This window comes from Capra hircus, chromosome 21 (genome assembly GCF_001704415.2).
Source record: "Capra hircus breed San Clemente chromosome 21, ASM170441v1, whole genome shotgun sequence".
Classification (NCBI taxonomy): Eukaryota; Metazoa; Chordata; class Mammalia; order Artiodactyla; family Bovidae; genus Capra; species Capra hircus.
Window position 1 is genome coordinate 59,658,415 of NC_030828.1, and position 12,820 is coordinate 59,671,234.

The 12,820-nt window shown below is 53.3% G+C and overlaps 1 protein-coding gene across 4 annotated transcripts in view; it reads right to left on the reverse strand.

The window, feature by feature from the left end:
• The window catches only part of SYNE3 (spectrin repeat containing nuclear envelope family member 3), a 127,013-nt gene that overhangs the window by 70,581 nt on the left and 43,612 nt on the right, over window positions 1-12,820 (reverse strand). For all 4 annotated transcript variants that reach the window (XM_018066222.1, XM_018066221.1, XM_018066223.1 and 1 more), the window contains exons 2-4: window positions 12,653-12,810; window positions 5,827-5,999; window positions 4,142-4,451 (exon numbers count right to left, since the gene is read on the reverse strand). In XM_018066222.1, the coding sequence (XP_017921711.1) occupies window positions 4,142-4,451; window positions 5,827-5,999; window positions 12,653-12,796 (627 nt within the window). In that variant the 5' untranslated portion in view covers window positions 12,797-12,810. The remainder of the gene's footprint in view (window positions 1-4,141; window positions 4,452-5,826; window positions 6,000-12,652; window positions 12,811-12,820) is intronic.

A 12,820-nucleotide genomic window follows, 5' to 3' on the forward strand; every position in this document is an offset into this window, starting at 1 on the left:
GGGTAGGAGGATTTCAGTTGTCTCCTCAGAGTGGCTTTCTCATCTGCCTTGAACACAAGGCGAGGCTTTCATCAAATATACAGAGAGCAGGTGACTAGGAGGCATCCGGGTCGCCAAGAACCTCAGGGCTACTGGACATGCAACGTCCCCCACCCCGCATAGGATGGGGCCAGAGTGTTCTCCTTTTTTCTGGGGCTGGAAGGCCTGGTATGGGGTATGCCTAGAAGGCTGATGTCAGGGAATGTGGGAAGGCTACTCCCTATTTTACTAATGAAGAACCTTGTAAAGGTGTTGCAAAAATTTGCCCCTCTCTGTCTTCTGAAGGTCACGGCACCATCTAGAATCCAATGGAGACTATGGCTGTTCTCTCCAGCAAAGGGCACATTCACACGACAGCTTGACTATAACCTCAGAGGCTCTGCAGGGGCTGGCCCTGGCCCTTCCCCATCCAGCACCTTTCAACCTTCTGCAGCCTGCTCTGGGACAGACGAAACAGCTCCAAGTCTGCCATCCCCATCCCAGCCCCCTTCCAAGAGCTACCTGGGCTTCCATGAGTTACAACAGAGCTCCCAAACTTCTGACATCCAGAAAGAGAAAATCAAGCATCTGTGAGTTTCAGCCAACTGCCCAAAAGTCCAAACCAAACTGCTTTCTTTCATGGGGTCCAATCATCCTGCCACGCCCCCTCCCAACCCCCAGTTTCCACATCAAGGTCAGAATTCATCAGCTCATCTGGCAACTCCAAGGGCTTCAGCCAGGGTGGCAGCTCTCCCTGAGCCACCCCAACCTCATCCTTAAAAGGCAGAGCCCCCATACTCCTAGCCCAGGAGGCTGCCAGCTGGGCTCTGCCTCGGGAAAACCCTTAGGAAAAAACCTGCTCCTTCATCCAGGAGCTCGAAACCTCCCGTGTACCACTGCTTCTGCTTTCTGGGCCTGACCCACAAGAGTTCCAGCTGCCCCCCTCCACTCTCCTCTGACGGGCACAGGTGCAGCGGCTCATCCAGGACCCGGGGCTCCACCAACGGAGGAGCCCACGTAGGAAGTCGCCAGGACTTCTAGTTCTTTCTAAGGGCCAGTGGTATCCAACCCTTAAATTATTAAAAAACAATTTTTTTTTTTATTAAAGTATAGTTGATTTACAATTTTGTGTTCATCTCTGCTCTGCAGCAAAGTGATTCAGTTATACAGGCACATACATTCTCTTTCATGTTCTTTTCCATTACGGTTTATCACAGGATATTGAACATAGTTCCCTGTGTTATACAATAGGACCTTGCTATTTATCTGTGGATTATTTTTTAAGGTAAAAAAAGGGGTCCCAGTCACATACACCTTCTCTATTTGCAACGTAAGAAGACAGGGAGGATGAAGTGAGGTCAAAGACATGAAGGGACTTAGAAAAGGAAGTGATCGCCAATAACAGCTGTGATTTCTATGATTTTATTTTATTTTTTGAATCCGATGGAGGGGAGAGTCCCCTGGAGGGACGATGAGAACCTCTGAGGTGATCATTTTTCAGAACTGGTGCTCATGGGTGCCCCAAGTATGTCCCTTCCACACACACGTGCACACACACATACACAAAGCCACCTTCCGCTTCCTGCATGAGTAGCTCTCTGTTGATTGACACAAGAACCTGTTTCCTGTAAAGTCACAGCAAGGAGGCCATGCGCAGGCATCTCCCCTTGCTTGGGCCCACGGGGCAGTCCTGAAGATAGAATTGCTGTTAAGCGGGCTCCAGTCACTTGGATGTGGAGAGGGAGGGCCAACTGGTAACATTTCCTAGAGACAAGCTCCACCCACCTGCCTGTCCTCCAAGCCTCCAAGCTGCAGGGGCGGGGTTCTCATTCATTGAGTGAATGGCTCCCAGCACCTGCTGTATGGCAGACACCATTGTTGTGGCTATTTTTTTATCATAGCTACTGAGAGCAGATGTCATCCTTTATCCTGGGAAAATGATCTCCAGTCTTTAAAGAGCTCAGATGCACACTCATTCAGGGTGAGCAGCCCTGGGGCCACACAGCTGGGAAGCAGCAGAGGCTGCCTGGAACCCAGGTCCCTCCCCAAACATTCAGAGGCTAGCATCCTATTCCTGCTTGTGGATTCCCAGATCTGGGCTTATTATAGAACCGTCTCCCATAACTTGAAGGACCCAGGAGACTTCCAGCTTCAGCAACACAGGAGACTAGAACCCTGAATACCCTTCTACCACAGCCAGCCAGAAATGCTGGATAAAATGTAGCAGGCATGTTTTAGATGCAGAACCACACACATATACACACCACATACGCCAAGGTAAGCAGTTTCCTATGGACCAGATGCAAAGGTGCTACAGAAAACAGGTTACTAAACTCACAAGTGTGCTTGACATCTCCTTGGTTGCTCAGGTTGTGGGAAGAGGTTAGACTCTGGCTCCCAGAGGGTGGAGACCACTGCACAAAGGCAGAACCCTCAAGGGGCTCCCCCTCTGTCAAAGGGTGAACTAGAGAAAGAAACCTTCCCACCAGCACAATCCAGGAAAGAAGCACATGTCTTTCAGCCTGGGCTCTGTCTAAGAAAACAAATGAAGAAACATTCACCTTTCAGAGTATGTAGTCAGGAGCCTCTGCACCATTTTGGCTGGGGCTTCGAGTGCAGAGAACCTGCTTGATTTAGGAACCCCCAAGACAATTTAATGACATGAAAACAGAAATCCTGAAGGTAAATTCCCACAGCACCCTGGCTGGAACAAACACAAGTTCTCTGAGTGCCAGGCCCAGCCACAGGGTTCTGCAGATAGAGTTCAAATAGGACGAGCTCACGGCTCAGAATTACGAAGCCCCCACAGAAACAATCCACCATGTTAGGAGGCCAGACAGACAGAAGCATCGGGCCTGGAACTTCAGCCACCGGAGCAGCCTGATGACTGTAAAATATGCATGCTTAGAATGCCTAGGGATAGCATCCTTATCTGGGTGAAGTGCAAAGTTTAAAGGAAAAAGGACAATGGAACAAAGAACAGACATAATACAAAACCAAACAGAATTTCTCGAAACAAAATTGAACATAATAACTCAATGGACGGTTTAAACCAAGGCAAGAATGAGGTGAGGCCAGTCCAAGTTCGATGCATGAAACAGGGCACTTGAAGCCGGTTCGCTGGGACAACCCTGAGGGATGGGATGGGGAGGGAGGGGGATGGGGGTTTCAGAATGGGGGACACATGTACGTCCATGGCTGATTCATCTCAATGTATGGCAAAACCCACTACAATATTGTAAAGTAATTAGCCTCCAATTAAAATGAATAAACTAATTTTTTTAAAAAAAGAATGAGATGAGAGATAGGGACAAAGAGTGAACAGAGGGGCTGTGGGAAGGGCAAGAGAGAGCAAAGAGGAAGGACTAAAGTACAAGAGGAGAGAGGGAGGAAGAGGAGAGGAGAGTCAGGCGGAAGTGAAGCTCACGGTCCATCAGCCAGTCAGTCAACACCCACATACTAGGTACCCACATATGTATTGCTGCTGCTGCTGCTGTGTATTAAGCATGAGCAACACTGGCCATCTGGATGGTAGATAATGTGTCAGTGGGCAGATGGATGGTAGAGGGCTGGGTGGATGGGTAGGTGGAAGACTGATGGGTAGGTAGCTACAAAATGCTTGAGTGGGTGGGTGAAGAGACAGGTGACAAGCAGACAGAAGGGAGGTGAGTGAAGGGTGGACAGTGGGTGGTGGAGAAATGGATGAGTATGAGTGCGTGAAGAGGACAAGGGAGGGTTGATGAGCAGGTGAATGAATAGACGGGTGAGTGATTAAGTGGTTGTACAGAGAGAATAGGAGATCTGGTTAGGTTGATGGGGAGGCAGATGGACGAGTTTGTAAACTGATGGGTGAAAAGGAGGGTGGATAGATGGAAGGTTGGGTAGGTAAGTAGATGCAGTGGTGAGTGGGTAGACGGTGAACGGGAGGTTTGGGAGTTTAGTGGGGAGATAGGTGGTGAGTGGATAAACATGGATAGGAGGGTAGGGAGATGGATGGATGGGAGGTGGTGGGTTGATGGTAGATGGTGGATAGACAGATGGATAGATGTTTAGAGAGCAAATGAGTGGCTGGATGGGTAGATGGGATAAACGCATGGATGGGTGAAGACAGCCCGTCACCCACCTGGGCTTTCGCCTTCACGGCGTCATACTCAGCCTTCATCTGCTGCTGGGCATCTTCGTCCACGCTGGGGTCCCCGATCCTATTGAACAGGGAGGCCGCCTCCTCCAGCAGCCGGTCCAGGAGCACTGCCTGGTGGTCCGCGTTGTTCAGCAGCACCTGGGCGTGGCTCAGCTGCCACTGCTTCTCCTTCAGGCTGGGCTGCAGCTCCACGGGGGGCGCAAGCGCCACGGTCATCTTCTGGAACCAGCGGTAGAATTCATCCCGGGCCAGCAGGTACTCACTCCAGTGCAGCCACACCCACTCGATGCGGCTGCGGGTGGAAGCCACGGGCATGGTGAGCACCCCCCACCTGGCTCAGGGCGGGGAGTCCGTACCACTGCCCCCTCCCCAGTACTGTGGGTGGCGGGCATAAGGACACCCTCTCAGGCCTCACCCTAGTCCTACTAGACAAGACCCTCCTGTCTGGGAAGCAAGCCCCATGGGGCTGACCATCGGGGTAGCTCAGATTCTAGACCTGCTCTGAGAACCCCGGCCTGCTGATGCCCTTGGCCACCAGAACCCCAAATCCTAGCCCAAAACTCCCATTAGAGAGGCACAGTGTCCTCTAGTCACTCTCTCTGGTGTTTGGACTCCGCACACAGCCACTCTGACTCTTACTACATGGGTGCCCACTAGCTGTCCCAAGAAGGCTGCCATGGGGAGTGTGTGTATATCATCATTTGCAGAGGAAACAGAATCTGTGGGCTCATCACTGCTCAGTGTGGGACAGAGGGCTGGGGGCCTGTGTGTGGCTCCCAGGCATGTCACGATCTCTGCCTCACCCGGCCTCTGCACCCGCCTCAGTTTCCCATCTGTAACATGGAGATGGACTATTGGTGCAGCCAACATCCAGCCACTTTGTCTGGAATTCCAATGAAAGAGCTTGAAAAGCAGAAAGCACGATGCAAGTCCTGCCAGTCCACTCATTCTGATTTTATTAAGATGGAGAGGAGGCTGGTAGCTTCTGCCCATCAAAGACCTCCTGTATGCTGAGGGCTGCATCTGACTCTTGACATTTGTATCTCCTGCCATCCTCCTAATAACTTTCTTTAAGAAACACTTAATGACCATCTCCTTCTCCAGGGGATCTTCCTGACCCGGGGATCAAACCCGGGTTTCCCACATTGCAGGCAGATGCTTTACCATCTGAGCCACCAGGGAATCCCTCAATTATATCCATTGTCCAGATGAGACACGCGAGGCTCAGAGAGGTCAAGTAGCTTTCCTGAGGCCACACAGCAAGTAACCAGCAGAGCAAAAAGCAATCTCAGGGCAGAGCCCACCACCACCAGGCTCCCTGGTACAAAGAGAAAATCTAGACTAAAGTGCTACCAAGGCAACAGGGCTTCTTCCCCCTGGGGCCATTCAGCCCCTTCTGCTGGAGGGTGCACACAAGGCAAGCCTCCTAGGAACTAACTGTGGGCAAAACGCGATGGGCTCCCGCTGTCTATTATTATCCTTAAGCTCGATTATTAGAAAGAGGCAGGCAGGCTGGCTGACATCCCAAGAGAGCATCCTGTTCCCAGCCATCCCTGGACTGAGAGCTGTCTCTTGGGCAGGGAGCCCCAGGCCAGCACAGTGGTGGGCATGGCGGGCCGGCAGCAGGCCTGCAGATGAAGGCCTGGCAAGGTCCCCGGCCGCCCTACCTGTGACAGTGGGTCATGTAGGTGACCGTCTCCTCCCACTGGGCCTTGATGTCTCTCAGCCGAGCCAGGATCTCGGGCTTCTGGTCCTCGTGGCAGCATGCCAGAAGGGCTTCGGCAGCCTGCAGCACCACATCCACCTTCACGCGGCCCTCTGGCTCCAGCTGGCATATTTTCTGTCATGGACACGAAACCAGTAGTTGGACAACACGACAATAGCCGGAGCCTTGAGAAGATGGCGGCATGATGCAGAAAGAGACAGGACATGGAGAACAGAGGAGCTGGGGTTCAAATCACAGCCCCTGCCCCTTCTCCCGTGACCTCGGGCATTCTGCCGAGGGGCCTGGGGTGGAAGCGAGCCTTGACAGAGATAAATTAGCACAGAACCGGCCAGAGCATTCCAATGATAGGAGTCCTCTCCTTTCCAAGGCTGGCCTGTTTCCAGCTGTGTAAATCCAGATAAGTGTCACTGTCTCCCTGAACTTGCTTTTCTTGTCTGTAAAGTGGGAGTATAGTCATACTCAGCTCTCAGAATTTTTTTTTTTCCAGACTTCACTGAGAAAATGCACCCAAAGTGCATGTCCCAGGATGCACGGCCGTGAGAATCTGCCTCCCGGGTCTACTGCCCAGAGCAGGCTTGGCCAGGGCCCCCTGCTGAGACTCCAGAATTATCTCTGACTTTAGAGCTGGCACCAAGGCCTCAATCCCTCAGCTGCTGCCACGAGTGACCACAAATAGGAACGTGAGGGCAGCTCTGTCCCTAGGGGACCCTGGGCTCCTCGGATGGGTTCAGGATGCCCCACGGCCTTACCAAACTCCCTTAGACTCGCAGGGCAGCCTAAGAAGCTCCTGTCCTCCTGGACTCGGGGTCAGACCTGCATTGGACTGACCTGGTCCCTCCCAGCCTCCCGGGTTCCTGCTTCATTTTCTCTCAGATGATTCCCTCTTAAACTTCTTGCACATTTAATGTCATCTCGGCCTTGGCTTTTTTGGAGGACTAAGGCTGACACACAATGTCTAGCAAATAGTACAACTCTGATCAGCATCAGCTACTGTCATTACTCATTGTTATTATTCCAGCTCTTTGGCAAATAAAGCTTGGCCTCTGTAGTCAAAATACAACTGGATTCCAATTCTACAGCTACCTGTGTGACCTTTGGTACGTAAATTCTCCAGGGCTGTGAAATGCGGGAAGACAGTGGTTACGCTACCCAGGATTACGGTAACCTGTGTGATAGGGGAGCCGTCAGCACATGGCCTGGCCCACACGGGATACTCCATCACTCCACAGTTGTTCACTGTTATTACTGCCTTTTACCTGCCTTTTGACGTATTTACTGACAGCACAGCATTTGCCTAAAGCTCCAGCTGTTCCCCAGCCTGTCTCCCTGAGGCTGGCAACCGGATTTCTCAGACTGATGTTCCACTGGGCTGGCCCATCTGAGCCCTCTGTGTGGGTGGGGTTGGGGCGGGCCTCCTGCCCTGTGCCATGCTGCCCCACTGATAGCCGTGAGGCCCCAGGCAGGTCACTCAATCACTCTGAGACGGTGATAACAACACCCTGCTTTGTCCACTTCATAGGGCTATAAAATTACTTTTTAAAAATACTATTAATTAGATCATTGACATGTGAGTATACTTTATGAACCGTTGAGCAATTATGAGAAGACTCTTGAGAGTCCCTTGGACAGCAAAGAGATCAAACCAGTCAATCCTAAAGGAAATCAACCCTGAATGTTCACTGGAAGGACTGATGCTGAAGCTGAAGCTCCAGTCCTTTGGCCATCTGATTCGAAGATCCAACTCATTAGAAAAGAGCCTGATGCTGGGAAAGATTGAAGATGGGAGGAGACAGGGACCACAGAGGATGAGATGGTTGGATAGCATCACTGACTCAATGGACATGTGTTTGAGCAAGCTTCAGGAGATGGTGGAGGACAGGGAAGCCTGGTGTACTGCAGTCCATGGGATCGCAAAGAGTCAGACACGACTGAGTGACTGAATTGAATTATGCAGACCCTCCCCCAACATGTGCAAATGGGCAATGATTCCAACCCTTTTTGTTACTTCATATGAGACTTCCCTGATAAACTCAGTTGGTAAAGAATCCGCCTGCGATGCAGGAGACCCCGGTTCGATCCCTGGGTTGGGAAGATCCGCTGCAGAAGGGAAAGGCTACCCACTCCAGTATTCTGGCCTAGAGAATTCCATGGACTGTATAGTCCATGGGGTCACCAAGAGTCTGACACGACTGAGTGACTTTCACATGAGAATGGTTAACGACGATGATGATGACAATGATGAGAGTATAGAGGGCCTCCCCGCCTACATGTATTAGCAAAGAATGAGATTAAACAAGCTCCTTCCAAGGGCTGTGTCTGTGTGCTCTGAGTGGGGTGGGGTTGGGATCTGCAGGGTGAAGAATGGGGAGATTCCTCAAGAGAAGGAAAGAGCTTATGTTTGGGGTTTAGGAGCCAGGCTGAGCAGCAGGATTTATAGGACTCCAGAAGGTAATGGGGGCAGCAAAGACCCAACAGGGAGCCCCAAGTCCCGCTTAGTAGAGAACAGCAAAGGGGAAGACAAAGACACCACAGTGACTGGTGGCTACTGAGGATCCAGGGCCACCATGGAATGTTCTGGACTAAGTAAGATCATCACCCAACCCCTGCACAGAACATTTCATACCACTCAGGAGCAGGGGTCCCACAGGGTGGAGGAGGATGAGTATCTTGTCAACCAGGGAGATCCATTTCGATTAGAAATAATAATAATAATAATTAAGAATCTGATGTTTCTGTGCTGAGGGGCAACTGAGCCCATGGGCCGCAACTACCAAGTCCTGCACACTCTAGACCGGAATTTTGCAACAAGAGAATCCACCACAGTGAGAAGACCAAGCACTGCAGTGAAGTGCTCACCGCATCTAGAGAAAGACCATGCGCAGCAATGAAGGCCCAGCACAACCAAAAATAAATTAGAAAAAAAGGGAATCTGATGTTTCTGACACCCAAGGCTGTGGAGACCGCACATCCACTCCCAAGCTGGCAAGATGGGCACCACAGTGATTCCAGTTTTAAGCAGGGATACTGGGGACCTGCAGACACTTCGGCTTTGCAGAACCATCTCTGCAGCACCTCGTGAGGCCCCCTCTAGAGCTGCTGCCCAATTTAAGCTAAGTCAGAACCCAGCTCTGTGAATGAAGAGAGCCAGCAGCTTGGGGAAGAAGCGAAGTTCAATCTCTGCCACACCAGAAGGAACCAGCCAAGCCTGGAAAGGCCCCGTGAGGTCAAGGGCCCCTCACCCAAAGTCCAGTGTCCTGAAGGTGTGATCTGCCCCAGGCCTCTGGACCTTTGCCCTCTGATTCCTGGCCAGGGAGGTACAGGCTGGATCAGGTGGACGTGGAAGACCTCAAGATTCACTGCCCTTTGCAGGGGGGTTTGCCTGTTGCCTCCTGCCAAAGAGAGTGGAGCTGGTCACAAAGGCCAGCAGCTCACAAGCCCCACCTGGCCTGACGCAGAAACCTCTGCCCCTAAATTGGAATATCAGCCAGAGGCAGGTCTGCTGAGGGCCTGGGGCCAGGGGACCAGAGGCTGGGGCTGAGCTGACAAACAACTTTTGAGAAGCAGATTCCACCTCCTTCTCTGCCCAGTGATTCTGCTCTTGGGCTGGTGTGGGGTTCTTCTACAGCCTGTCCCCAGCAAGGACGAAGTCCAGGAGAGCTTGGCAAGAGACTCAAGCCAGCTGGGAAGGCGTCACAAAACTGCAACCACAAAGTAATTCTGACTCAAAGGAGCCAGGTGAGGGCAACAGTTAGGTGGGGTTGGGTGGAGGGAAAAGCTCAGTGAGAGGAGAAGCAAGTCAGGAAAGCTGGGGGAATGTAATGAGGGCTTTCCCTCTATGCAGTCAAGGCCAGATGGGCACTCCCCTGGGTACTAATGCTGAGTACTGTGCTGGGTGCTATGCTAAGTACTATGATGGGCACTCTCCTGAGTACTGTGCTGAGTACTATGGTGGGTACTATGCTAAGTTCTATGTTGAGTACTATGATGGGTACTATACTGAGTACTGTGCTGGGTTCTAGAATCTGGGATGAAAATAAACATGGCCCAATGCTTGCGGGCTGTGTTGGGGTCTGTAGACAAGAGCACAGATGACTATAAAAGAGCCATAAGAGGCCACAAAATCAGAGCTCCAAGGTGGGGTGTGGGCAATCCAAGAAGCCCTCATGAGGAGGCAGCACTGTCACCGAGCCTCAGTGCTGTACAGACATGTGAGATGGGGGCTCCAGCAAAGCTGGAAACACACGGCACGTTCAGGGCATCAGACTTTTGGAAGCCAAGTCCTAGGAGATGAGGCAGCTCTCTGACCATTATGGGGCCTGGAAACCAGTTAGGAAGCAGTCTGGCTGAGGCCCCAAGTGCAGGGCCAAGGAGGCTGGGAACCAGAGGGTGAAGAGACAAGATGCAGTGGCCTAGGAGACCAGCCCCGGAGGTACGGGGCGAGGCCTGGGAGAGTCCATAGACGGTGTCCCTGCACTGAAGCCGTGAGGGACACTTCCTGCCCTGGGCCGGCTCTGCCAGCATGCCCTGCCCTTCGCCAAGTGTGCCAGTAAGCTATTGGCCTTGGTCATTCCTCTCTGCTGCAAGGCGATAACTAGCACTCTCCCCAGGAGCTAAGCTGAAGCCCAGGGGGCAACGGAAACTCCCCGCTGGTGCTGTGGCCACAGCGGGAATTCAACGCCAGACCTGCCCGCTCCAGACCCCAAGCTCTCCCCCTCCCCCAGACTCCCCCATTCCCTCCCCCTGCATCCCCCAACCTGGCTCACTGCTCCTCATTCAAGCCTCAGCAGTGCTGTCACTTGTTCCCCGAGGCCCCTGACCTGCTAGCCTGGGGGACACCAGCTTGTCCCAGGAGCAGCCACTCTCCAGTCTCTTCCACAGAAGATGCCCACCTCCGTGAGGGACTGGCAGGCTTCCGCAGCCCCTCTGCACAGAGGAGGGCACCCCACAGCCCTCAGCACACAGGAGGGCATGGGACCTACTCCTGGCCACACAGCTACTAAGCTTCAGAGCTGGACTGAAACTCTCATCCGGTCACTCTCCAAACAGGCACCGGGGACGCGCATGGCTGAGCGGGTGGAGGGAAGGCACCCAGGCCCCAGGGCGAGGGCCCACGGACTGCAGGCGGGGAAGGCACTGCTGCTCCCTTTCCCCAGAAGGCAGGAGTGAAATGTTTTCTTTCTGCAAAATCGATGTTGAAACATCAAAGCACACAGAAAATGAGCCGGTCTGAGCCCCGTGGGCGAGCACAGGGTGGGGTGCCCAGGATGCGGCTCCCTCCTCCTAGGCTCCTGGCCCAAGGCTCAGGGTTTCACCCAATGGAAGTGCTCCTGAGGCTTCCAGGGCCCGTTCTCTTGCCCTTGCCAACAGCCCTTCCTTAAGGATCACCTTGCCTTCACCTAACTAAGCCTGACCCACCACCACGGGGTACTGAGCTGCCCCCAGACCATGCAAGGTGCGAAGGATAGGGTGCTAAGACAGCAAGCCCCGTGCAGGGCTGTTCGCAGACAGGGAGCATCGGGAGCTGGGACTGGGGCTGGGGTAGGGGACCAGAAAAGACTCGTGGGCAAAGTGGCAGGCGTTTCTTTCCACATTGCACACTCAGACCCAAATGAAGGGCATTCCAAGTAGCAGCAACAGCATGCACAAAGGCTTGGTGACAGGGAATCTCGGTTTCCTGCCAACAGGAGAGGATGTGTGCCCGGGAGGTGGGCCGGCAGGGGAAGCCGAGGCTAGAGAATAGGGTCGTGTAGATAGATGGTGGAGGACTTTTTGATGTCAAGTGAAGCTGGCTTTTCTCTGGTGGGCAATGGGGAGCCATGGAAGGTTGTAGAGGAGAATAGTGTCATGAACCCATGTTAGGGATGTACCTCTTCCATACTTGTGAGGCTGCCAGATTACATGTATACCTGTCCCTGTTAGGCCATAAACCCAAGCATCGCATGTGCTGCACCCCTTCCACTGGTCCAGGCTCCTACATGGAGATGGCCAGTGATGCTCTGAACTCAGCCCTGGGTCCAAGCCCCGACAAGATCGACTCCTTTCATTCTGGCCCATCGCTGTGTCTAGGGATCCATTTCATTATTGAAAAGTGGGGACACTACATCACCATCTCAGGGCTTCTGGGAAACTGAAGATGAAAGCGGACAGCACAGGCTCGAGCACTTAATAGCAGCTGAATGAACGTCACTGCCCTTCTCCCACTGACCTGGCAGAGGCACCCATTTGATAAGCGACGATCGGTGACAATGATAACGATGACAAAGGCCAAGACTGACAAGGGAAGGGCTTTTGGCTGCCAACTCCTCTCCCGACCAGGCTTGGCCCCTCCCTTCAACCCTGGCCTTCCCAGTCTCTGCCTCGTGCCAGGTGGTGGGTAGAGCCGGACTCCAGCCCGAGAAGAGCCGAGGCAGGGACCTCAGGCACAGGGAAGCAAAGGTAGGGTGGAAAGCAGAGCCGGCACCAGCTAGGGGCAGAGACCACCTGGCTGCATGGGGCCTCCTGGCAGGATGGGCGAGCCAGAGAGTGGCCTCTGGAGTCTTACAATGAAAGCGTGATCCTAGGACCCACGGCAGGAGCATGTCAGAAATGTCACGTCCACCTCCTGGCTGAGAACCTGCACTTAAACCCCAGAGACTCCAAGACAGCAGAGTTTGAGAAACACTGGTCTGTCCACTTCTGCCATGCAACAGCTGGGGAGTAACCCGAGGCCTGAGATGGACGGACAAGGCCAAGGCCGCAGGGTTATCGAGGCCACGGCCTCCGCATACCTCGGTCTCCCGCAGCCTGGCCTCCAGCGCCGTGCGGGGCCCCTGGGTGTTGTCATTGATCTGTAGCCGCTCCTGCACAGCCCTCATCCACTGGCGGGCGTCCTCCACGCTCCTGTCAAAGCCCTCCTGGGGCTGCTGAGTCATGGCACCTGCAGGGGCTGAAAGACA